We start from the raw sequence: 20,486 nt of genomic DNA, 5'->3' as shown, positions 1-20,486 counted from the left end.
AATTTCATCTCTACCAAGATGGGACAAGATCTTAAAAATATCTGTCTCAACATCAAATTGACCAAGAAAATTATATACTGTACAGTATTCATAGTAACCTTAGTTACAAGCTTTTAACGTGGTTTCCTTGGTCAGAATTAGAATACCATATCCAATATATGAAATCTAAAAAGTGGATCAAGCGATGTCATTCACCAGGAAGGAAAAATATTTTATTTTGGTTTCTTTGTGTGGTGGATGGTAATCTTTTAAAATCAACTTTCCACCATCTGAGGAACTGCTTTATGTATTACTGCACTAGGACACATCCTGATATTTTTCTAGTATTCAAGCAAATTCTTAGAGTCAGTAAGTCTCCAGACCTGGCTGATGGCATGCTTCAAAATTTTGGACGTAAGAATTGAAACCAACTAACTGTTGGATAGTCTATAATGATAAAACAAGAATGCATGGAGTCTGGATGGCTCAGAGGATTGGTAATTTGATTCAGTCTCATCTCTGTGGCACTGAATTGAGTCTAGTCTATTTCAGTAGTATGCAAAAGTAGTTCTGAAGATTGTTCAATGCTTATATGGTGGCATCAGTCCAATTCGTAATGAACAGATGTTGACATCACAGAAGACAGTATCCTGTCTTTTGGCAATGTTGACAGACAGGACAAGAATTGATTGGCTGTAGAAAGATGGAAATTGAATTATCTTCACGAACCTCCATATGAATTGATTCCTCAGAGCAAGGTTTTTTGGGCTTATTGGCTGGGCTGTACAGAGAATTTTGAACTTCTGTTGCCTCTATTTATACCCCATGCCATAAATGTAGGATTTCCCAGCTGTAAATAGGGCACTTTTTGTGAACACTGAGTTTACTTATAAGTCTTTTAAAATGTCTAAGAATGTAAACAAAAAAAAGTTAAATCTAATTTTCACCTGCATATTTCATTCATATCTGGGCCAAAATGGAAAATCATGTATAGTTGTTAAACGAATTATAAATATGGTGTTTAAACTTTAGAACCTGGCTTCCTCCCATTTTTCTTCAAGCAGTGTATTCCCATAAGTGTTTTTCCTCTTAAAACTTAATTTTAGTAATCCTGTAATAAAAACATTGTGTGCATATTGAATGTCCTTGTGCAACGTTCACGATGGCTTTCACTATTATGAAAGCCATAATGTGAACTCATTGTGGAAAATAATTGCTAAAATCATAGGACTTCTTTCCACATAATTTGGAATTAATTCCCCAACTTTCTAACTGGCTCCACGCTTTCTTCATTATTCTCTATTTTAAGGGATCAATAATTTCCTAACTGGTTTTTTATACAAATTGAATAGCATATTCTCCTTTCAGAGAGCCCTAGTACTTTAAGGATTAAGTGGTACATGGTTACAAAGCAGGTTGCAATAGATTTTGAATGTCTAAAAATGTAATATAAGAAATTGATGCTACAGCCAAGACACATGACATTCTGTTATGTTTTGAATTAAGTGGATGTTAACATTCTAGTATGGAATGTACTACAAACTTGATATTCTAAGGGGTTTTGTTAAAGTTAACTCAAATTGTTTTCAGTTCATGTATTTTAAAAAAATAATCAGTGTCATATGGTATGAGAATCAGAACCTAAAAGTTTAACAAGCTAAGGGACAAAAAAAACCTCAAGCAATGACAGTTGACTTTTGTCAACTGTTGCTTGATTTTACCTAAAACGGCTATAACTATTTTTTCTTAATAAGGGGCTTTAGGGAAATTGCTCATTCAAATTTAAAGATTTAATCTATAAAAGCTATTGTTAAATGGAGAAAAATAGTTTGCTGCACTCGATATATGTTTGTTTTCAACTACTACTTTGGCCAGAGGTTGGGATAGCCCTAGAAATGAATTGTGGTGATTATGCATTTCACTCAACTAAACTTGTAGCGAGACTCCTAAAAATATTGTGGTTTCTCTCAGTAAATCTATCAGAAGGGTTATGAAGATGTCTAATGTGAAGGCAAATGAAATGAACATGTGGGGATTGTTGGCATTCTAGACAAACTTGCTTTGACATTCATGTTTTGGCTAGATAGTAGGAATGTTACATCAAAAAAATTCTGGGTTAATATGAAACATGCAGTCTCCCAGCAAATATAATTGTAAAGCTTTTTAAGAAGAATTTCATTTTTAAAAAATGAAATATCTAATTATTTAATGACTATAGTCTTTATTCACTGAACATTTTTTCATCATGAACATTATATATAATTTTTTTTAAAGAAAAGGTGATAGTCCCCAGACAGAGTCCAGTAGTGAGCTCTGAATTTTAAAGTCCAATATTTTGAGAACCAGGGTTAGAAAGAAATACAAAATGCTCCTGGATTTTGTGGGTTAGTTTTGTTTTTATTTTACATGAAATTTGTAAGTAAATACATTTTCCAGGAGTTGTTGGAGAGCCTAATTCCTCTTAATAGTCAATAAATCTTAATTTTCTGTAGGTGCTTTGGGAAAAAGGACACGATTTCAGGAAAAGCATGTAGCACAGCTTATACTTGATGTCCAAAGGAAAGATGATGTCCTGCTTTCTCACCGTGAGCTAAGCCCAGCACCTACTGCTCTAGAAAATTTAACAAAGGTATGCACTGGAAAGAAATTGTTTGTTCTTTAGTAGTTTATGATTTTTAAAACCCATTTGAACACACAGCAAAGCTGCTTTTCTGGAACATTTGTGGAGAGGGGTCGGGATGTGAGTAGGATGGACTTATTTATTATTCTGAAAGTTTTGATTATGATCTTGGGACTATTAGTAGTGGATTTACTTGGTTTAATTTGTTTATTGTGAATTTTGAGTTTTGTAAGGGACAACCAGAGGTTAGGACAGGTACTTCTGTTATCTGTTTTATAAATCTAAATAAATTACAAATAAATGTATATAAATCCCTAAAATGGGTTGTACGGCTTTAGTGAAAGTCTTATTCTATTTGAGGCACAGAGATTTTCATGTGTAGATCATATCCAGACATTGTGATCATACATTCACTTGGCACACGTTTTCCTCTTAAACTCGTATAGTGCACAGATAAAGAAGACTGTTGTTTAATTAAATAACTTTTTAAAGAACACCTATTAATCAGGCCTCTGTCCCTGCCCTTATTTCCTTCTCACTGAGAGAGAGACTTTGGACCCTTTCATAGCCCAAAATGGAACTACTGAATTTCACCTGGTCATCAGAGATAACACTGCATTGCCATGTAGGTTTCTAGCACCTGACGCCCTGTCTCTCGCACTTTAGAGTAAAACTAGCATTAAATGGCTAGGAGCTAAGTCTTTAGAGGTGCAGAGAAATTTCCACTGACGTCCAAAAATCATTCTGGGGTGCAGTCTGGCCCAGTAAGTCTGAGCCAGTTGTGTCAGTGCCTGCCATGCAACCCTAGGTGCCTTAGAAGGCTTTGCTGCTGCTGTTCACAACCATCCAACCAGCATGTAGGTCACACCTTGAGTGTCTGTGTATAGCTGCAGGCCCTGGTCCAGCAGCTCTGACTCCAGCAGCTTGCCAGCAACACACCAGTCACACGCTGGCTTCCTTGGTTACTACTTGCAGGCTGATCCCAACACACTCCTATTCTGAGATTTTCACTAAAACGTGCTTTGCAATGTCTAGACCTCTCCTGGACAGTTCATATATTAAAGTTCATTGTCCCTGCAAGGAATCAGTATTCAACAGTTTGTTACTTTAACTTGAGTTATCAAACAGTTCAGTTTAAACACAGCACTGGATTGGTTTAGAGTAAAAATAAAACAAGTTTATTAACAAAAGAAAATAGGATTTTAAGTGAATTCAAGTATAAGAGATAAAGTTAAATTATTATAAGCAAATAAAAGTGAAAACATGTCTAAAAGTCTAAAACTTAAATCTAGTAAATTTTCACTGCTATAAGAAAATTTCTCTGGCTTGTAGACTAGAACTTGGAAACTGCTTATTGATTGTCTTGTAATTCCTTAATGTAACTTCAGTTACGTCTGATGAAGTAGAATCAGCTGCTCTCTTCTTAAATGGCTGGCTCGTATTGGAAGAGGATATAGCATTTTTGGTTGACTGTGTTTAGTCAATACATAGAAACTGTGGTGAATACCAACATACTCTTGAAATGTACTTTCAGTATACTTTAAAAACAGAACAGAGATGCATGTTTTCACATAAAAAACCCTGTTTGTTTTGAGGGAGGAGATGAATAGAACTTCTTTGTTTTATTTGACATATTGTTTTAGTTCTAAGAATTTTGTACTACCGCCAGATTCAAGCTTTTTGGCCTCATGATTAAACTTCAAATTAAATTATTTTTAGGGCTTAACATTAACTTCACCATTTACAGGGTCAGTAATCATAAAACATTGCATGGTCAATGAGCATTGAAACATAAGGTAATTACTGAGAACCACTGTAAAATCTATCTTCTCTTGTGACAAACCATTAAAAACTGGAAACAAAAAAATCAGTGAAGATAGTAATAGTTGTTGCCCTTCTCTCTCTTGCAAACAATATTCACTTTCCTATTAGAGCTTGAAAATGCACCTAATGTCATGTCTTTGACATTCTGCATCACAATGACCATCCTTCTGGCAAAAAAAAGACTGGATGATGCTCCTTTCCACTGTTCAGTAAGCTGGAGAGGTTGCTGCTAAAGAATTATAAAAGCTGATTTTCAGTTCAGTTATTTTATAAAATATCTGTTGTGACATTCAAACAGTTAAATATGTTCTCTTGTGATATTGAGGCAACAAAATAAGCTCAAGGTATTACTGTAATATTTTGTCATTTACTTTAAAATGTTTTTTTCAACAGAATTATGATTTAAATGATGACACGGTGCTAAATGAGATAAAATTAGCAGATGCTGATCAGTACCAGTTGCCTGATCTGTGTGCAGAAGAACTTGCTGTTATCCTTGGAGTTTGGTAAGTTTATTGGTATTTTTGTTCCTTTTGTAAAATCTCCCTTGAATCTTGTGAAGTGTTAAAAAATAAAATCTCAGTTAAATAGGCGTTTTTTTAAATCAAGACTAGAGCATATACTAAGCTATAGTCTTGATAAAATCTTTCCTTCCAGAGCAGGGAGACAGCTCCAGGGATTTCCAGCACTTCTGTCTTGGGACTTGAGTACTGACATACACACATGCTTGTACATATGTGTATCTTTCACTACATCACCTTACTTTAATGGATGGCCTCACGGCTATACTTGCACTAATTTATTATTAATGTATCTACCTAATGTGATGGATTAGATTTTCTTAACATAATCGTATTTTCCTGTACTTGAGTGGTTCAAATTTTGGATAAAAATCAGTAAAAATAGAATTATAGCGATTGTAAAACCTGGGAATTTTTCAGTAAAAGTGAGTAAAAACTGAAAACAAAGGGCCTTGATCATATAATGTGGTGAATGAGAATTTGACAACCGAGTAGATAAAAGAGGACACAACCCGTGTGTGGATATCTCTCACAGTTTAGAAAATTAATAAATGTCCAATGATATAAGCAATGCTACATGAGGCACTATATCACACTGACCCTGTGAAAGCCCCTCTCTCTTTGTCTTGGTTTACCCATTCATAGAATGGATACCTGACTGTAATTATCTACCACATAGTGATGAGCTTTGTTAATGTTTGTAGCACTCTTCTAGAATTTACACTGAAGGACAATATAGAGCATGAAATTAGTAATGAATGATATTTAACTTTGAAATTACTAAATTGAACTGATTGGGAAGGGACTTATACATAATTCTATGCATGTACGATGCCTACTTCACACATGGGCACATAAATAGTGATTATAAATAAATATACAAACAACAACCAATTAAAATAGAAATACTGCTAATGTGATCTTAAATTTTTTTAACAAAGATAAGGCAATTTTACTGAGGATTAAGACTAAAGAGCTCTACAGCCTTAAAGGAAGTTCAAAGCAGAGTGTAATATGTGAAGCAAATATTTTGTAAATGGACCAGCAATTAGCAGTGATGGAGGACTGGTGGTATTTGTAACCTAGAATTTGGCAGGCTTATACACTGGAACACATCATCACATATTTGAGAGAGATTGATCCTTGGACAATTTAAGTTACAGAAGTATTGGGCTATTGGAGGTCATAAAGTGGTTTTGTAAGTAGTAAAGAATCTGCCTGGCATGTACTAAAGTAATTTGCTTCACTGCAAAGTTTTCATTACTTAACATAATTGCATTTAGAATCAAGACCCTTCATTTTTTTTTGGGGGGGGGGGAAGAAAGAGGGGGTTACTGAAAAAACTGGGAATTTTGGACCACTCACATACATGAAAATACTTTTATGTTAAGTTAAGAAAATCCAATACATTAAATTAGGTATATATGTTTGTTAATAATAAATTAGTCTGTAAATGCAAGGCTGTCCCTTTAAGTGAGGCAGTGTAGTAAAAGATACGTGTGCATTTGTGTACATCAATACTTGAGTCCTAGAAAAAGGTGCCAGAATTTCCTAGACTTGGCTCCCTGCTCTGGAAGGAGAAACGTCTCGGAAACCTGATCCACTCAGGTTACTCTGCCTCCACCTCTCCTTCCAAAGTGTGGGGAGCCAGGTCAGAAGTACTCTTTCTTTTCTCTGTTTTTCCCCCCCTGTGCTCCCATCCCACAGTGTTAACCCCAATATTTATCCAGGCAATTGTGAAGAAAAATTTTTTGCACTGATTTTCACTAATTTCTGTAATAAACACCAATAAGTTCCTGGAAATAGTAAACAAAGGGCCTTGGCTTAGGCTGTATTTACAGTAACATTTACACTCGGATTGTCCACGTGTCACCTCTAAATTGTGGATTCTTTCCCTGGAGATCAGGATCATACAATCCAGGAGGGAAGGATGAATTGTACTTGATAACATTTGTTCTTCCCCTTGTTAGATGCATTGACTTGTCAAAAACATGCATTTACTATTGTAGCAAAAGTAGTAAAGAGAGTAAACCAATAAATAAATCGAAATAATGATTTGAGATGAGAACCTACAGATGGAAGAGCCACTGCCAATACACTTATATTCACTGCTTACATAATTCTCCCCCCCGGAGAGAAGATAAAACAACAAACTACAGTAACTCCTCACTTAAAGTCATCCCGGTTAATGTTGTTTCGTTGCTGATCAATTAGAGAACATGCTTGTTTGCCAGCAGCATCCAGTAGACATACGGTGACACTGAAAAAAGGCAAGAAACGATTTTTTCTCTTTGCTTTCACCGGGGGGGGAGACTACATTGACCCTGAACCACCCACGACAATGTTTTTGACGCTTCAGGCTTTGGGAGCTCAGCCAAGAATTCAAATGGTTTTCGGAGGGTGCGGGAACCGTGGGATAGCTACAATCGTCAGTCGTCCCTCTCTCCGTGAGTGTCCATTTGATTCTTTGGCTTTCTGGTATGCTTGTCTCAGCTCCTTAAGTTCCACGCAGCACTGTGTGGAGTCCCTATAGTGGCCTCTGTCCATCATAGCCTTGGAGATTTTTTCAAATGTTTTGGCATTTCGTCTATTGGAACGGAGTTCTGATAGAACAGATTCATCTCCCCATACAGAGATCAGATTCAGTATCTCCCGTATGGTCCATGCTGGAGCTCTTTTTTGATACTGGGACTGTATGGTCACCTGTGCTGAGCAGCTCTCCATGCTGGGCAAACAGGAAATGAAATTCAAAAGTTCACGGGGCTTTTCCTGTCTACCTGGCCAGTGCATCCGAGTTCAGATTGCTGTCCAGAGTGGTCACAATGGTGCACTGTGGGATAGCTCCCAGAGGCCAATACCGTCAAATTGCAGCCACACTAACCCTAATTTGAAATGGCAATACCGATTTCAGTGCTACTCCCCTCGTTGGGGAGGAGTACAGATACCGATATTAAGAGCCCTTTATATCGAAGTAAAGGTCTTCGTTGTGTGGACGGGTGCAGGGTTAATTCAGTTTAACGCTGCTAAATTCGAGATAAACTCGTACTGTAGACCAGGCCTTTGTGAGGAGTTACTGTACTCTTACACCAGTATGGCAGGGGGAGGAGGGAGAGAAACCCATTGATAGTAGTTTGTAGCATATTTAATTTTCCCTTTATATATGACATGTTACTATGTGCATTGTCTCCAACCAGTTTTCTGTGGCTTCATTTGGATGACTACAGTATTTGGTAGTTTTTAAAATGCCCAACTGTGGCTTGGTTTGCCTCAGCATGGACATGCTTTTTCTCCTCTGCATCACTTTCTTTGACGCTAAAGATAACTATTTTAAAGCCTCTCTCCTCTGCTTATTCAGTTTGATTCCAACTTCAGTCATCACAGTGCACAGGATGGTGATCAGAATAGTATCTAGCCACTCCTCTTTCTTCTCACATTCATTTCCCCCAAAAATGCATAATGTCCAGAGAAGCTTTAATCTAAGGAAAAATAACTTAATATATGCCCCTTGTATTGAAACAACTGCTGACTTGGGCAATGAAAGGCAAACCCACTTTGCTTAGCTCACACAAAGGTGGCAAGCACTGCAGCCCCTAGCCTTCATGGTATCTAGTGGCCCTGCCCGTATGTGAGACCTCTCCAGGCCTCCCTTCTGTCAATATGGGTTCAGTGTCCCTATGCAATCAGATTACCTCACCACAGTAGTAACCCAGTTCCTGAGGTGGTGGAACAATACAGAGACCTGATTAAGGGAAAATGTCTAATGGTCAAAATCATGACAGATCCCTTGTCTTTTTGTCTGGGAAATTAGTCCTCCCTGAAATGCAGAAGAAGCATCAGCTTGCTGGAACTGTGGGCAGTTGGCGGTGTTATGAGGCGCACAGTGACCTGCATGATTGGCACTTCTTTCATGATGTAGACCAACAATTACACCACTGTAGCTTATGTAAACAAAGCAGGATGGGACTTGCTGCTGAGAAAAGAAGCTCTCTAAATTCTCCTGTGGGTCAAAAAATGCAGAAACTGACAATCTTGGTCTTCTAAGGGAAAACTCAAAATTTAGGCTCATTGACTGAGTCACCCAAACTTGTCCATAGGAGAACAGGAACTGGACAACAAAGTATTTTAGCTATTCTCCCTGGGATGGTGGATACCACTAGATTGATTTAACTACATTGAATGGGTAATAAATAGTTGGACCTGTTCTGTTCCAGATTTTGGGAGAAAAAGACAGATAACTTGTCATTCAGTTAATCAGACTATCAACTATGTCTTTCTCCAACAAAGCTCTGGTGGCCCAGAAAATTGTAGAGGACAAAGTCATCATCCTGCTGATAGTGCTGAATTTGACTTTCAGATCCTGGTTGTCCCAACTGATGGAAATGGCGTTTTGTCCCCCATGAGAATTACCCCATATTGAAGACCATTGATGCAGGAGCTGATCTGTTGTCCATATCAGGGCAGTTTGGAAGTGGTGACCTCTATCTTATAGAGAATACATCCTCGGAAACTTGGTTACCCTAGGTTGATGTCCTCCTTCAGTCTAGGAACGATTCCATTTCCAAAACCTATTTGGCAGGTTCTCATCTCCTACAGATGGGTCTCAATTTAAATCAGCATCTAATAAATCAGTCTCCACTTTCATTTTGATGTATTTGTTGAAGGGTTGAACATTTGTATATAAAGTTTCCATGTGGGTGCATGTTAGAAACTTTCTGTGGGAAGTATCCACATGGGAAAAAGTCTTGCATTACAAACTCACGTTTCCATACTGATAAAAGCAGTGGGAAAGCGTCATCCTCTTATAATATATTAACATCAACTGGAAGATGAATTTTGGTTCTATGACAATTGAAAGGGCATCTCTCTGAACACATGGCTACTACATCATTGTTTTTCTTACTCACAAAAAGCCACTTTAATGGATATTGCAAAAAGAATCAATTACTTTATTATCTTGTCAGTCAAGAGAATCTCCTCAGCAGTTCTTTTCTAGACCAAGTGGTACTTCAAACAGCTGAATTTTTACCTAGAATTGGCTCTCCTTACTCCTTAAATTAAGGCCTTACTCCTTATTCTTTCTTTGTTCAGCCCCAGTTCTTCTCATTCCTAAAGAAGTTTAAATGGCAGCACCTAGTCGTCTGTAGAGCTTTTAAACTCTTTTTGGACAAGACACAGTCTTTCAGGAAAACCAGTGCTTTCTCTGTCTGATACTGGAAAGAAAAAAGACTTTAAGCCTCTAGTCCAAAGCAACCGCCTGGTTCTAGACCTTATTTGACAAAATCTATTTCCACTTCTTGGGCAGAGAGAAATAGAAGCTTTTAATAAGGAAATTTGCAAAGCAGCAACAGGGATATTTTGTCACTCCTTCAAAGAGGATTATGTGATGTATATATCTGCTTACCTCAGATGCAGCCTTCACTTGTTGGGTCCTGCAGTCTACCTTTTTTCTTTGATGCCTATGTTTCAGATGCTCTCTTCCTCCCTTCCCGATTCTGGACTGCTGGTAGTATATTCCAGATTATTGTGTTGCCTGTGTATGATAATACAAGTTTGTTCTGACATGTTAATTTTTTCTTCTGTAAGTTTGGGTATTACCAGACTTACAGTTAGAATTTTAAGCATGGGAAGTTATCTAATGGGGTTGCGTATGTTTATTTTATATATAGGGTGCTAAAAATTCTGATTCCGTGATGCCTGTTGTAAAAAGACAAACCCATAGGTCAGGTCAACATTTTCTCAAGACTGCCAAGGGGAGGCATAGCAGGTGGACTGGTGGATAATTTGGCAATAAGAATCCCCTATCCTAGTGCCATCACCACCTTCTGCAGGAGCCAGTATTGCACCCAGACCCAAGTGCCTTAGATTATCTGGCTTGATTCAAGACAGGCCACTTCAAAAGGATACCGGTATCTCTGGTAGGGTATCCAAGCCAATGTTGCACCCATGAAAAAGAGAACCTCTTTTACTTACTAATTTAATACTTTTTCAGGTAACGTAAAAATCATCAGGGTTATGGAAATTTATTAATTTGTATCTATAGTGATATATAAAAGATACCTCTTGTAATGAAGTTTCTCTGTTTATAAGCAGACACCACATCCTATAGAAACTGCACTGTTGAAACACACAATACCAGTATCCATGCTTGAAAAATATATCAGATAACATAATAATCAGAGGTTAATACAAAAAGGAGGGAACCGCAGAGAAATTATGGGATAGCACACTAATGATAAGCCCAGTATGCTGCCCCCTTCCACTTGGCACACTGGCTGGTATGTTAGGGTTTCCACCAATGAGCTTCTCCTTAAGCAGCTGTTACTATTGATTGAACGAAGCTTATAAGTGTCTGATAATTTTGGAATGCTCACCCAACTCCAGCACAGAAATGCTGGAAGGGAAGGGGATGCTTTCTTTTCTCCCAGATCTCCTAGTGGTCTGATCTCCTGGATTTTTACTGCTGCTATAGCGTCATTATGAAATTGACCCTTTTTTGAATGTTGTATTCTGTTGCTCCTGCTGGGGAAGCCCTATGTGCAAGAATGGCAGATGCAGGCGAGGACCTTCATTGCTTTGTGTGTTCTGTGTGGGGAAATGGCAGAAGAAGAGAAAGAGAGGCGATAAATAATTGATTCCTTCTTTCACCATTCCCTCCCTCATAGTTTGTTCAGTAACAGTGGAGGATTTGCAGGTATTGTAGAATGAAATTTCCAAAAAAAAAGTCTGTTTCACCTCACCTAATGTGCATATCAAACAAGGTGATTTGTGAGAGTTAAACTCTGTTGTTTGAGAAGAACTGTGGGCTGAAGGCGTACTATATCATTGCAAGCCTGTGCTCATCAGATTTCCAATTTATTGCTGGTGGCTAGGAAAGTAATTTCTCTTCCAAGCTGTGGAGTACTATGTGTAACCCACACACCTTCAGGGTGTGGTGTTCTGTCCCATCTCGTAGCACCAAGACCACTTAGAGCAGGGGTCTCAAACTCAATTTACCTTAGGGCAAGTGCCAGTCCTCAAATTGTCCCAGTGGGCCAATAATGTCACTGAAGATGGTGTTCAGAAAAGATAACGTTTATATTGTATTTATTTTGAATTTCTTAAAAATAATAAAACTGTCATACAGCTTTATACAGTTCTTCGCCTGCCAGAGTTTTTAATGTTTGCCAGACACCTGGCAATGCGTCAGTTCTATCAGTTTGTTGATGTTTGGCTTCAGTGACTGAGCAGTTGAAACCTTCAGGATTGCAGCAAGGTGTACATCAGATAGTTGTGTTTGGTATTTTGACTTGTTTATATTTGTGGAAAAAAGTGACACTGCCTCCATGGCTGCCTCTGCCTGGCGACTAGTGATGGTATCTCTGTCCCTCTCCCCCAGCCAATGGGACTTGCACGGGGCAGCGCTTGTAGCAGACAGACCCACGGGGGTGGCTGTATGCATCTCTACTCTGTGGGCCGCAGTGGGGTGGTTCTCAGGCCGCAGATGGCCTGCGGGCTGGGACTTTGAGGCCCTTGACTTAGAGAGAGATTAATGAGTTTGCTCTACAGCCTTAGCTAAAAGCCTACTAACTGTTAGCTAAGTCTGTAGAGTGGACTCATAATATCTCTTTCAGTGGTCTCGGTGCCACTAGATGGGACAGAACACCACACCCAGGAGATGTGTGGGTTACATACTTCGCCTAGCTGAGGAAGTGCATCCCGAGCTTCAAAGACTTCCCAGTTGAAATCCTGGATAAGCCCCCACTTGTAATGCTGACAGACCCCGGTTGGCGGCGGGCGGGATTGAACCTGGGACTTCAGTGCATGAGCCTCTACCTCATGAGCTAAAAGCCAACTGCCTTTTAGCTAAGGCTGTACAGCAGACTCATTTTTTCTCTCTCTCTAAGTGGTCTCAGTGTCACTAGATGGGACAGAACACCACACCCAGAAGGTGTGTGGGTTACATGTGCACAAGTGACTTTGGAAGTCCAGACCTTATACTAAAATAACTAGTACAAGGCTTTGTCTACACTGCACAGCTTCTGAAAGGTATGCAGTGTAGCCGCTTTTTGTTTGCAGGAGAGATCTCTCCTGCCGACAAAATAAAACCACCCCCAATGAGGTGCAATACCTTTGTTGGTGGGAGCGCATCTACTGCTGACACAGCGCTATCCATACCGGTGCTTTTCGTTGGTAAAACTTTTGGTCATGGAGGGTGTTTTTTCACACCCTCGAGTGACAAAAGTTTTAGCGGCGAAAGTGCAGTGTAGACATAGCTGAAGAGTAGAAGTTATGCAATAAAATTTCTGTTTATAGGTGGGCAGTGTTTAAAGGTGGTGAAGAGCACTAATAAATATTTGTTGGCAATATGACCCAACTTTAAATACAGCTCATGAGTATACATTTTTTAGAACAAGCCAGTTAGAAAGTGGTGCCAGACATTAAAATGATCTTGCCATGGTCAGTTAGTAATATATTTTTTTAAATTCTAAAATACATTGCTGTACACCAGTAACCGCAGCTGTGTTAAGAGAATCCATTCAGGAAATCATCTTCCTGTCTTGCCATTCAGAACTACTTACATAATGAATCTCAATGGTCATGAATTGTTCATGAATCTGAAGTGTCTTTCATAGAAATTATAGCTCTGCAAGACTAAATGAATCATCTTGTCCATCTCCCTGCAATTGCAGATTTCTATTTAAACATATATACTCTGTTTAATTTGGCTTCAAATGACTTGAGCAATGAAGCTTCCACTACTTACCTGGGAACATTTTCCTGCAGCATTATATACCCCATTCTAAGGGTATTTTTTCCTGGTGTCAGCATAATTTTATTAATTTTGTCCATTTATTTCTACTTCTACTTCATTGGAACACCCATGATGCCTGGTCTCTGTTGTTTGTATTGTTCATCTACTGACACACTATTATAGCCCCTCTTAATTGTTTGGCCAAGGTGTACATACAGAGGAGTATTTATCAATTACAGCAACCCCCTCATCCTTTTGGTTGGTTTCTTTTTGAGTGCCCTGCAAGATAGGACACTTTCTTGTATTCCTTTTTTTAGCCTGTTATTCACTGCAGTCATTCTTTATGAATTGCAGGTTGCTTTTTATTCTTTTAAAAGTACATTTGTCATGCAAATATATTTTTGGGGGATGAAAAGGGAAAGGGAATTGCACATTTTGATTAATAGTTTTTGTACTTTGTGTGTGTAGCGTGCAGAAGTGGAACCAGGAAGGTTCGATTATCATCAAAATTTGAACTCTTCTGTGCTTGCCTTTATTTTTCTCGATCTGCTGTTAATTCATCTAAAATAATTATGGTTATTAAGAGACTTTTTCTGATTTTTTTATCTATTTTTGGGAAGGTTGAGCATATTTTCAGTAGAAATAGAAAATTGACCACCTGCTTCTGTTAATACTTCATACATAAAGTCAGTCCTATTTGTGACTCCATTGTTGGTTGCAGTGGAGATGGCTGTAGTGTTCCCCTTAACAGCTGATTTCAGGTAAGGGCAGAAGCAGCTGAAGAAGAGAAAATCTTAGGTTATCAAGTTTCTGTTTTCATGAAAACTGCCGTGGTAATTTTTTTTAAAGGAAGGAAAAAACAGACTGACACATGGAGGCAGAATTGTTTCCAAATTCAGTGTTCTCCAAAGGTTTCCATGAAGCATCGGTATCATTTTAAAGAAACATACATCTTCAGGTGGTAAGAGGAAAGGGATGTTTGTTATTGAAGTATGGAAGTAGGTTGTTGTGACGTTATGAGTGTGATATAATATCTCATTGAAAGGTGACAGGGCCAGAAAGAGTTAATTAACTCATAGACTGACCTGACCCATGGATGAGGACTGGTTAGGAAGATATGTAAATGACTAGAGCTTTGAAATGCAAGTCTGCATCTTTAGAGGTAGAAGGGGAGATGTCGGCTCAGGGCTTGTGATGTCAGCAAACAAGTCTTGTCTATTGCTATAGTTTTAATTCAAAGATCAAAAAAGGAATATTAACATTTATGATGATACTTGAGTGAAATAGTATTATTGTCTATGTGTCTCTTTGAAGGTTGTGCTAACCTGTATCTGAACTGTTTAATGGATAAATTACCCTGTGCTAATTGCCAGGATATTTGGGAGAAGGAGTTAAGCCTATTGTTTTCTCAGGCCGAAAGGCTGCTGGAAATGTATAAGAAGCCTTGGGACACGATCCTTCTTCATCTCAGATCTGCTTTGGGTTTCAAGAGGGGGAAATCTTAAGCCATAAGGATTGAGATCCCCAGTCAATAACTGGAGCCACCCTGAATATGGAAATTGGACTATAACCTATGGACTATTTCTAAAAGGACTCTTGGCAACTACAAGCTCATCTCTACTGTGTATCTGAACCTCAAGAATTGAATTCAAGTCTGTCTGTATATTAATCTTTTAACCAACACTCTCTTTTTTTCTTTTTTAATAAATTTTAGCTTAGTTAATAAGAATTGGCTAATAGCGTGTATTTTGGATAAGATCTAAGTTATAATTGGACCTGGGTATGTGGCTGATCCTTTGGGATTGGAAGAACCTTTTCTTTTATATGATGAAGTAAGATTTTTAGGAATCATCATCATATCTGACAGGTGTGTCTGGATGGAGGCCTGAGGCTGGGTACTTTAAGGGAACTGTGTGGTTTGGACTTCTAAGTGACCAGTGAGGTACTAGAGAAGCTGTTTTGTGCTGGTTGGTAAATCTAAGTATTGAAATAACCACCAGCATTTGGGGTTTGTCTGCCCCGTTTGGTTTGCAGTTCACCCTGATTGAGTGACCTCAACTGGCTCCCACGGGCAGTACCGTCACAGTTGTATTTAGCCATATACGTGTAATAGCTAATATACAAACCCTTTAGTAGTTGTTAAAAATATATTGTATTATTCCTTTGGTTACAGTAGTTTTGAGTGTTTTATCTTTAGCTTGAAGGCTGGTATCCCTTTACATGCTTTACTAGATAGTTTACTCTTCATATTTTAATTTTACTACTTCAACCAAAAAAAGAACGAACCAATAAGACAGTAAAATATTGGAAGAGAGATAGCAACTCTTGTAGTAAGAATACCTCACATTTTCTAACAACTGCTTGCCGCTTGTAACTTTGAGAAACTTTAACTATCCAGACTGAAACTTTTCATGCTTTGTCTTTGCCTCATATTGACGTTATTTGAAAAGTTTCAGTAAAAGTGTATGAACTGCTTCAAAGAAAGGAGCCAAATAGAGTTGGTCATGTCTGTACAAGCAGCAGGATAGGCTAGCTGCCCCAAGGATGTACACATCCGAGCCTCAAGGCATGTACTTGGAGCCGATAGCACCTCACGTTGCTGCAGCTACATTCTATTTTTAGTGCGCTAGCTTGATGAGAGCTGGAGTGAGTATATTTCCTTGACCTAGGAATTACCACCAGCTCCAAACGTAGACATATCCAACATTACTCTTTTTTCTGTCTTGCTCACTTAGACTGTAAGCTCTCTGAGGCAGAGGAAATGTGTATCTGTTTGTCCAGCACCTAGAATGATGAGGTGTTTAGGCACTATTGGAATACAAATAAAAATTATTGTATTTCTCATCCTCCTTTTTCCCTACTGTGTCCTCTCTGAGACCCCATCATCTTTTTTTATCTATGACTGAGTTCTTGAGTCAAATGTAGAGCTCTAGATAAAGTTCCTTGGACAAGGTATCTCTTTCCTTTGTTCTGCAAAACCTATGGTATGCTTCTCGGGTGCTGTGTACATATAATATTTGTTACTCTGGAGGAAGCAAAATGGTATTCAATAATTTTTTTTAAATGGGATTAATAAAATCCCATGAGCCATGAAAATTCCTTCCCAACTCTGAATTAGGTAGTTTTGGTGGATTAGGAGGATGTTCAGTGTGGTGAGAGCAAAGATATATTAGGTACAATACTATATAAAATTTTCAAGTTAAACTTTCTTTATAGATAGACCTCAATGAGGGAATACATTCTGCATTGAAATTATGTTCTGCTGTGATATTAATGAAACATAAGGTTGAACAATATAAATGGGCAAAATTCGGGAAATGAAAATGTTCTCATTAATATGCAACTTTAACTGTGTCCATTGTGCTTATGAATGGTGACAATCTTTAACTACATAGTTGCATATTATGTCTATAATGCAACTATACAATATATGCACAAAGTATAATTATTATTAAAGTTGGAGGATAATTAGATTGGAGACACAAAATTTCTCCCATTTGAAGGGTATAGAATTAAAGAGCATAATCACTTTTCATGTTCCGTGGCTCCCATGAGAATCTTTGCAACTTTACCTGAAGAACATTACCACTGTATTCTTTATATTTTGCAATGTCAGGTACTTGGAAAAAGCAATTATAAAGTTTCAGTGGTGATCATTATTTGTTTATAGTGTGATTTAGGCCTTAATATAATTTGGTGTTTCACCACACATGGGGTGGTGGAATTATAACCCTGTCATCCCCTTTTGTACCATTTGATGGACTTCATATATCACTTGTAGTACATTACAGGATTTGGTGAGCTGTTTTGAGTTGTTTGTGTAAGAAACATCCAATTATTTGGAGTTGTGTACCCATTTCCTTTTTTGGCTTTACATATACATCCTACTGTGATTAATATCCTTCCCATCTCTCATCTTCTGCTCTGTTTTTGGCTTTTCCCTTGTGTTTGCTCACTACAGCCTGCTGGCAGCTTACTGGGAGAGGAGCCTCTGTCAGTGCTCCCTGACAGATTGAAAGGAGGTTGCATATTCGAGAAATCTTTTACCTTTCAGTACTTCTCCTTAAAGGTTATGGAGTTTTTCTCTTTGGAGAAGATTGAGACCAATTACCCATTGATCAGTAATCCTAACACAAACAAGTTTCTGGAAAGACAGAAAATGGATTTAAAATACTGGCTTAATGTATCTTAATTTACACTGCTTATAAGCTTAAACTAGATAAGGTATCTTGGCTTGTTTACAGAAAGAGAGTGGATACAAAAGAAAACTAAACGCCTAACATTCCTTGAAACTAATCCCCTTCTCTGACCACTCTGCTTCTCTTTCTGTGTCCCCCTTAACACGCTTATTAAATCCTTCCTCTAGTTCTCCCAGTTTTCTGAAGGCAAAGAGCTATAATAGAAGTTCATAAAACAGTTTTGCTCTCCACCCTCTAGATGATGGCACTAAGGAAGAGAAAACAATGATTTAATGCCACTTTGAAGGGTCTTTAACAACCTATCTTGGGTACCATCTTTTGAAAACCTCCTTGAGGTTTTTTTTTGTTTTTTTTCCCCCAAATGATCTGTGACTTATGGACAAAGGCCCAAACCCTCTGTTGCACATACGTAATAAAACATTTTTATTCATAAAGAATTCATTGTTTTCTAAAAGATGTTTTTAGCATTTTGCAAATTTGAGAAGCATGCTTTATATATAAAGATTGTATTGATTGAACTGAAATTATTTTGTATATACTGAAATAATTCTTGTTTTACAGCATAGATTTCCAAAAGAACAACCCAATACACAAGCTAACTGAAGAGGAGCTTTTAGCATTTACATCAGTAAGTAACTTATCTCTGTTTTTTTTACTATATTTATATCTTCCTTCAACTTCTTTAAGTGAAGTACTAAGCTGTGACCCATCAACTATTTTGGTGAAATTATTTATGAATAAAATGTAATCTAGTTTTGGTCTGTTGCTTCCACAATTATGAAAAAGCACATTGTCTGTCTCTGTCTCTCTCTGTCTCTCTCTCTCTCTCTCTCTCTCTCTCTCTCTCAAATCAATGCTGAAATTCAGCCTTGTTTGCTTCACCAGCTCTGCACTATAAAGTTTACATTTAAAAAACCCCACATACTATTTTCATTTCAATGTCTTTTACAAATGTTTAATGAGAGAATTTCTGACTATTTTAGATTCTGATTCCCTATTGGGAGTTGAAATTTAATGATACAGGTCAGGCCCTTACAACAAATTCTTCACACTGATTTAGTGCTGTAAGTACTTTCCTACCTTGTGAACATATAATTCTCAAGAGTCTTTTGTAAATTAAATAGAATAGTGCAGTCAGAAACAGTATTCTGATCCTTGCGAAGCCTTAAACACAAGAGCATACATATTCTTTTTTGGGAGTCAGCTGAACTGAAGTAATTGAAAGCTAAATGTGTATTGTTTACACATTTCTTTAGCATGGTTTCTATCTGTTATATTTAACTTATGCTGAAAGTGAAGGATTTTGTAGTGTGCTTTAGAGTGGCCCACTAAATCCAGGTTTTAGCATTAATACAGTATGAACTTGTTCTGTGTTCCATTGTCAAGGTTCATCAACATGTCTATCATGAAGAAAAGAAATTTGTGGTGGGATGAGGAGACTTTATTGAAGTATTCAAAATTATAATAGTATTGTGAAAATGTATTAATCAATAGTAATCCAATAGTTGTCCAATAGTTCAAGAATAAATGTGTCAGTGAGTGGCCTAAATGCCTGTTAATTGAAGCATTTGTTGTTGGACAAAGAAAAAAAATCAGAGGAAGGTGATATGGAACTTGCTAACCAATGTGGGAATGTTAACAGATCAACATTTTAGGGTCTCTGAATCTGGAGTGGCAGAAGCTGACTAGTCTGTAGTTCCCCAGATTCTCTTTCTTCCCTTTTTTAAAGATGGGTACGATATTTGCCTTTTTGCAATTGTCCTGGACCTCCCCCGGTTGCCACAAGTTTTCAAAGATAATGGCCAATGACTCTGCAATCACATCAGCCAACTCCCTCAGCTCCCTCGGATGCATTAATTCCAGACCCATGGTCTTGTGCATTTCCAGCTTTTCTAAATAGTCCGTAACCTGTTCTTTCACCACTGAGGGCTGCTCACCTCTTCCCCATACTGTGCTGCCCAGTGCAGCCTTAGGGAGCTGACCTTGTCTGAAGACCGAGGCAAAAAAAGCATTGAGTACTTTAGCTTTTTGCACATCTGTCACTAGGTTGCCTCCCCCATTCAATAAGGGGCCCAAATTTTCCCTGACCACCTTCTTATTGCTAACATACCCATAGAAACCCTTCTTGTTACCCTTCATATCTCTTGCTAGCTGCAACTCCAGTTATGCTTTGACCTTCCTGATTACACCCCTGCACGCTCAAGCAATATTTTTACAGTCCTCCCTAGTCATCTGTCCAAGTTTCCACTACTTGTAAGCTTCTTTTTTGTGTTTAAGCTTACCAAAGATTTCTCTGTTAAGCCAAGCTGGTCACCTGCCATATTTACTATTCTTTCTGCACATCGGGATGGTTTGTTGCTGTGCCCTCAATAAGGCTTCACTAAAATACAGCCAGCTCTTCTGGACTCCTTTCCTCCTCATATTAGCCTCCCTGGGGATCCTGCCAATTAGTTCCCTGAGGGAGTCAAAGTCTGCTTTTCTGAAGTCCAGGGTCCATATTCTGCTGTTCTCCTTTCTTCCTTTTGTCAGGATCCTGAAATCGACCATCTCATGGTCACTGCTGCCCAGGTTGCCACCCACTTCTTCTTCCCCTACCAATTCTTCCCTGCTTG

The 20,486-nt window shown here is 38.1% G+C and overlaps 1 protein-coding gene across 4 annotated transcripts in view; it reads left to right on the top strand.

Annotated features, from left to right (window-relative positions):
• The window catches only part of TTC27 (tetratricopeptide repeat domain 27), a 193,895-nt gene that overhangs the window by 51,275 nt on the left and 122,134 nt on the right, over positions 1-20,486 (top strand). For all 4 annotated transcript variants that reach the window (XM_039531879.1, XM_039531878.1, XM_039531877.1 and 1 more), the window contains 3 exons: positions 2,472-2,608; positions 4,817-4,929; positions 18,436-18,502. In XM_039531879.1, the coding sequence (XP_039387813.1) occupies positions 2,472-2,608; positions 4,817-4,929; positions 18,436-18,502 (317 nt within the window). The remainder of the gene's footprint in view (positions 1-2,471; positions 2,609-4,816; positions 4,930-18,435; positions 18,503-20,486) is intronic.

The sequence above is a fragment of the Mauremys reevesii genome, linkage group 3 (assembly GCF_016161935.1).
Source record: "Mauremys reevesii isolate NIE-2019 linkage group 3, ASM1616193v1, whole genome shotgun sequence".
Taxonomy (NCBI): domain Eukaryota; kingdom Metazoa; phylum Chordata; order Testudines; family Geoemydidae; genus Mauremys; species Mauremys reevesii.
Note: the sequence above shows the minus strand (reverse complement) of the source record. Positions and strands in the feature narration are given on the sequence as shown.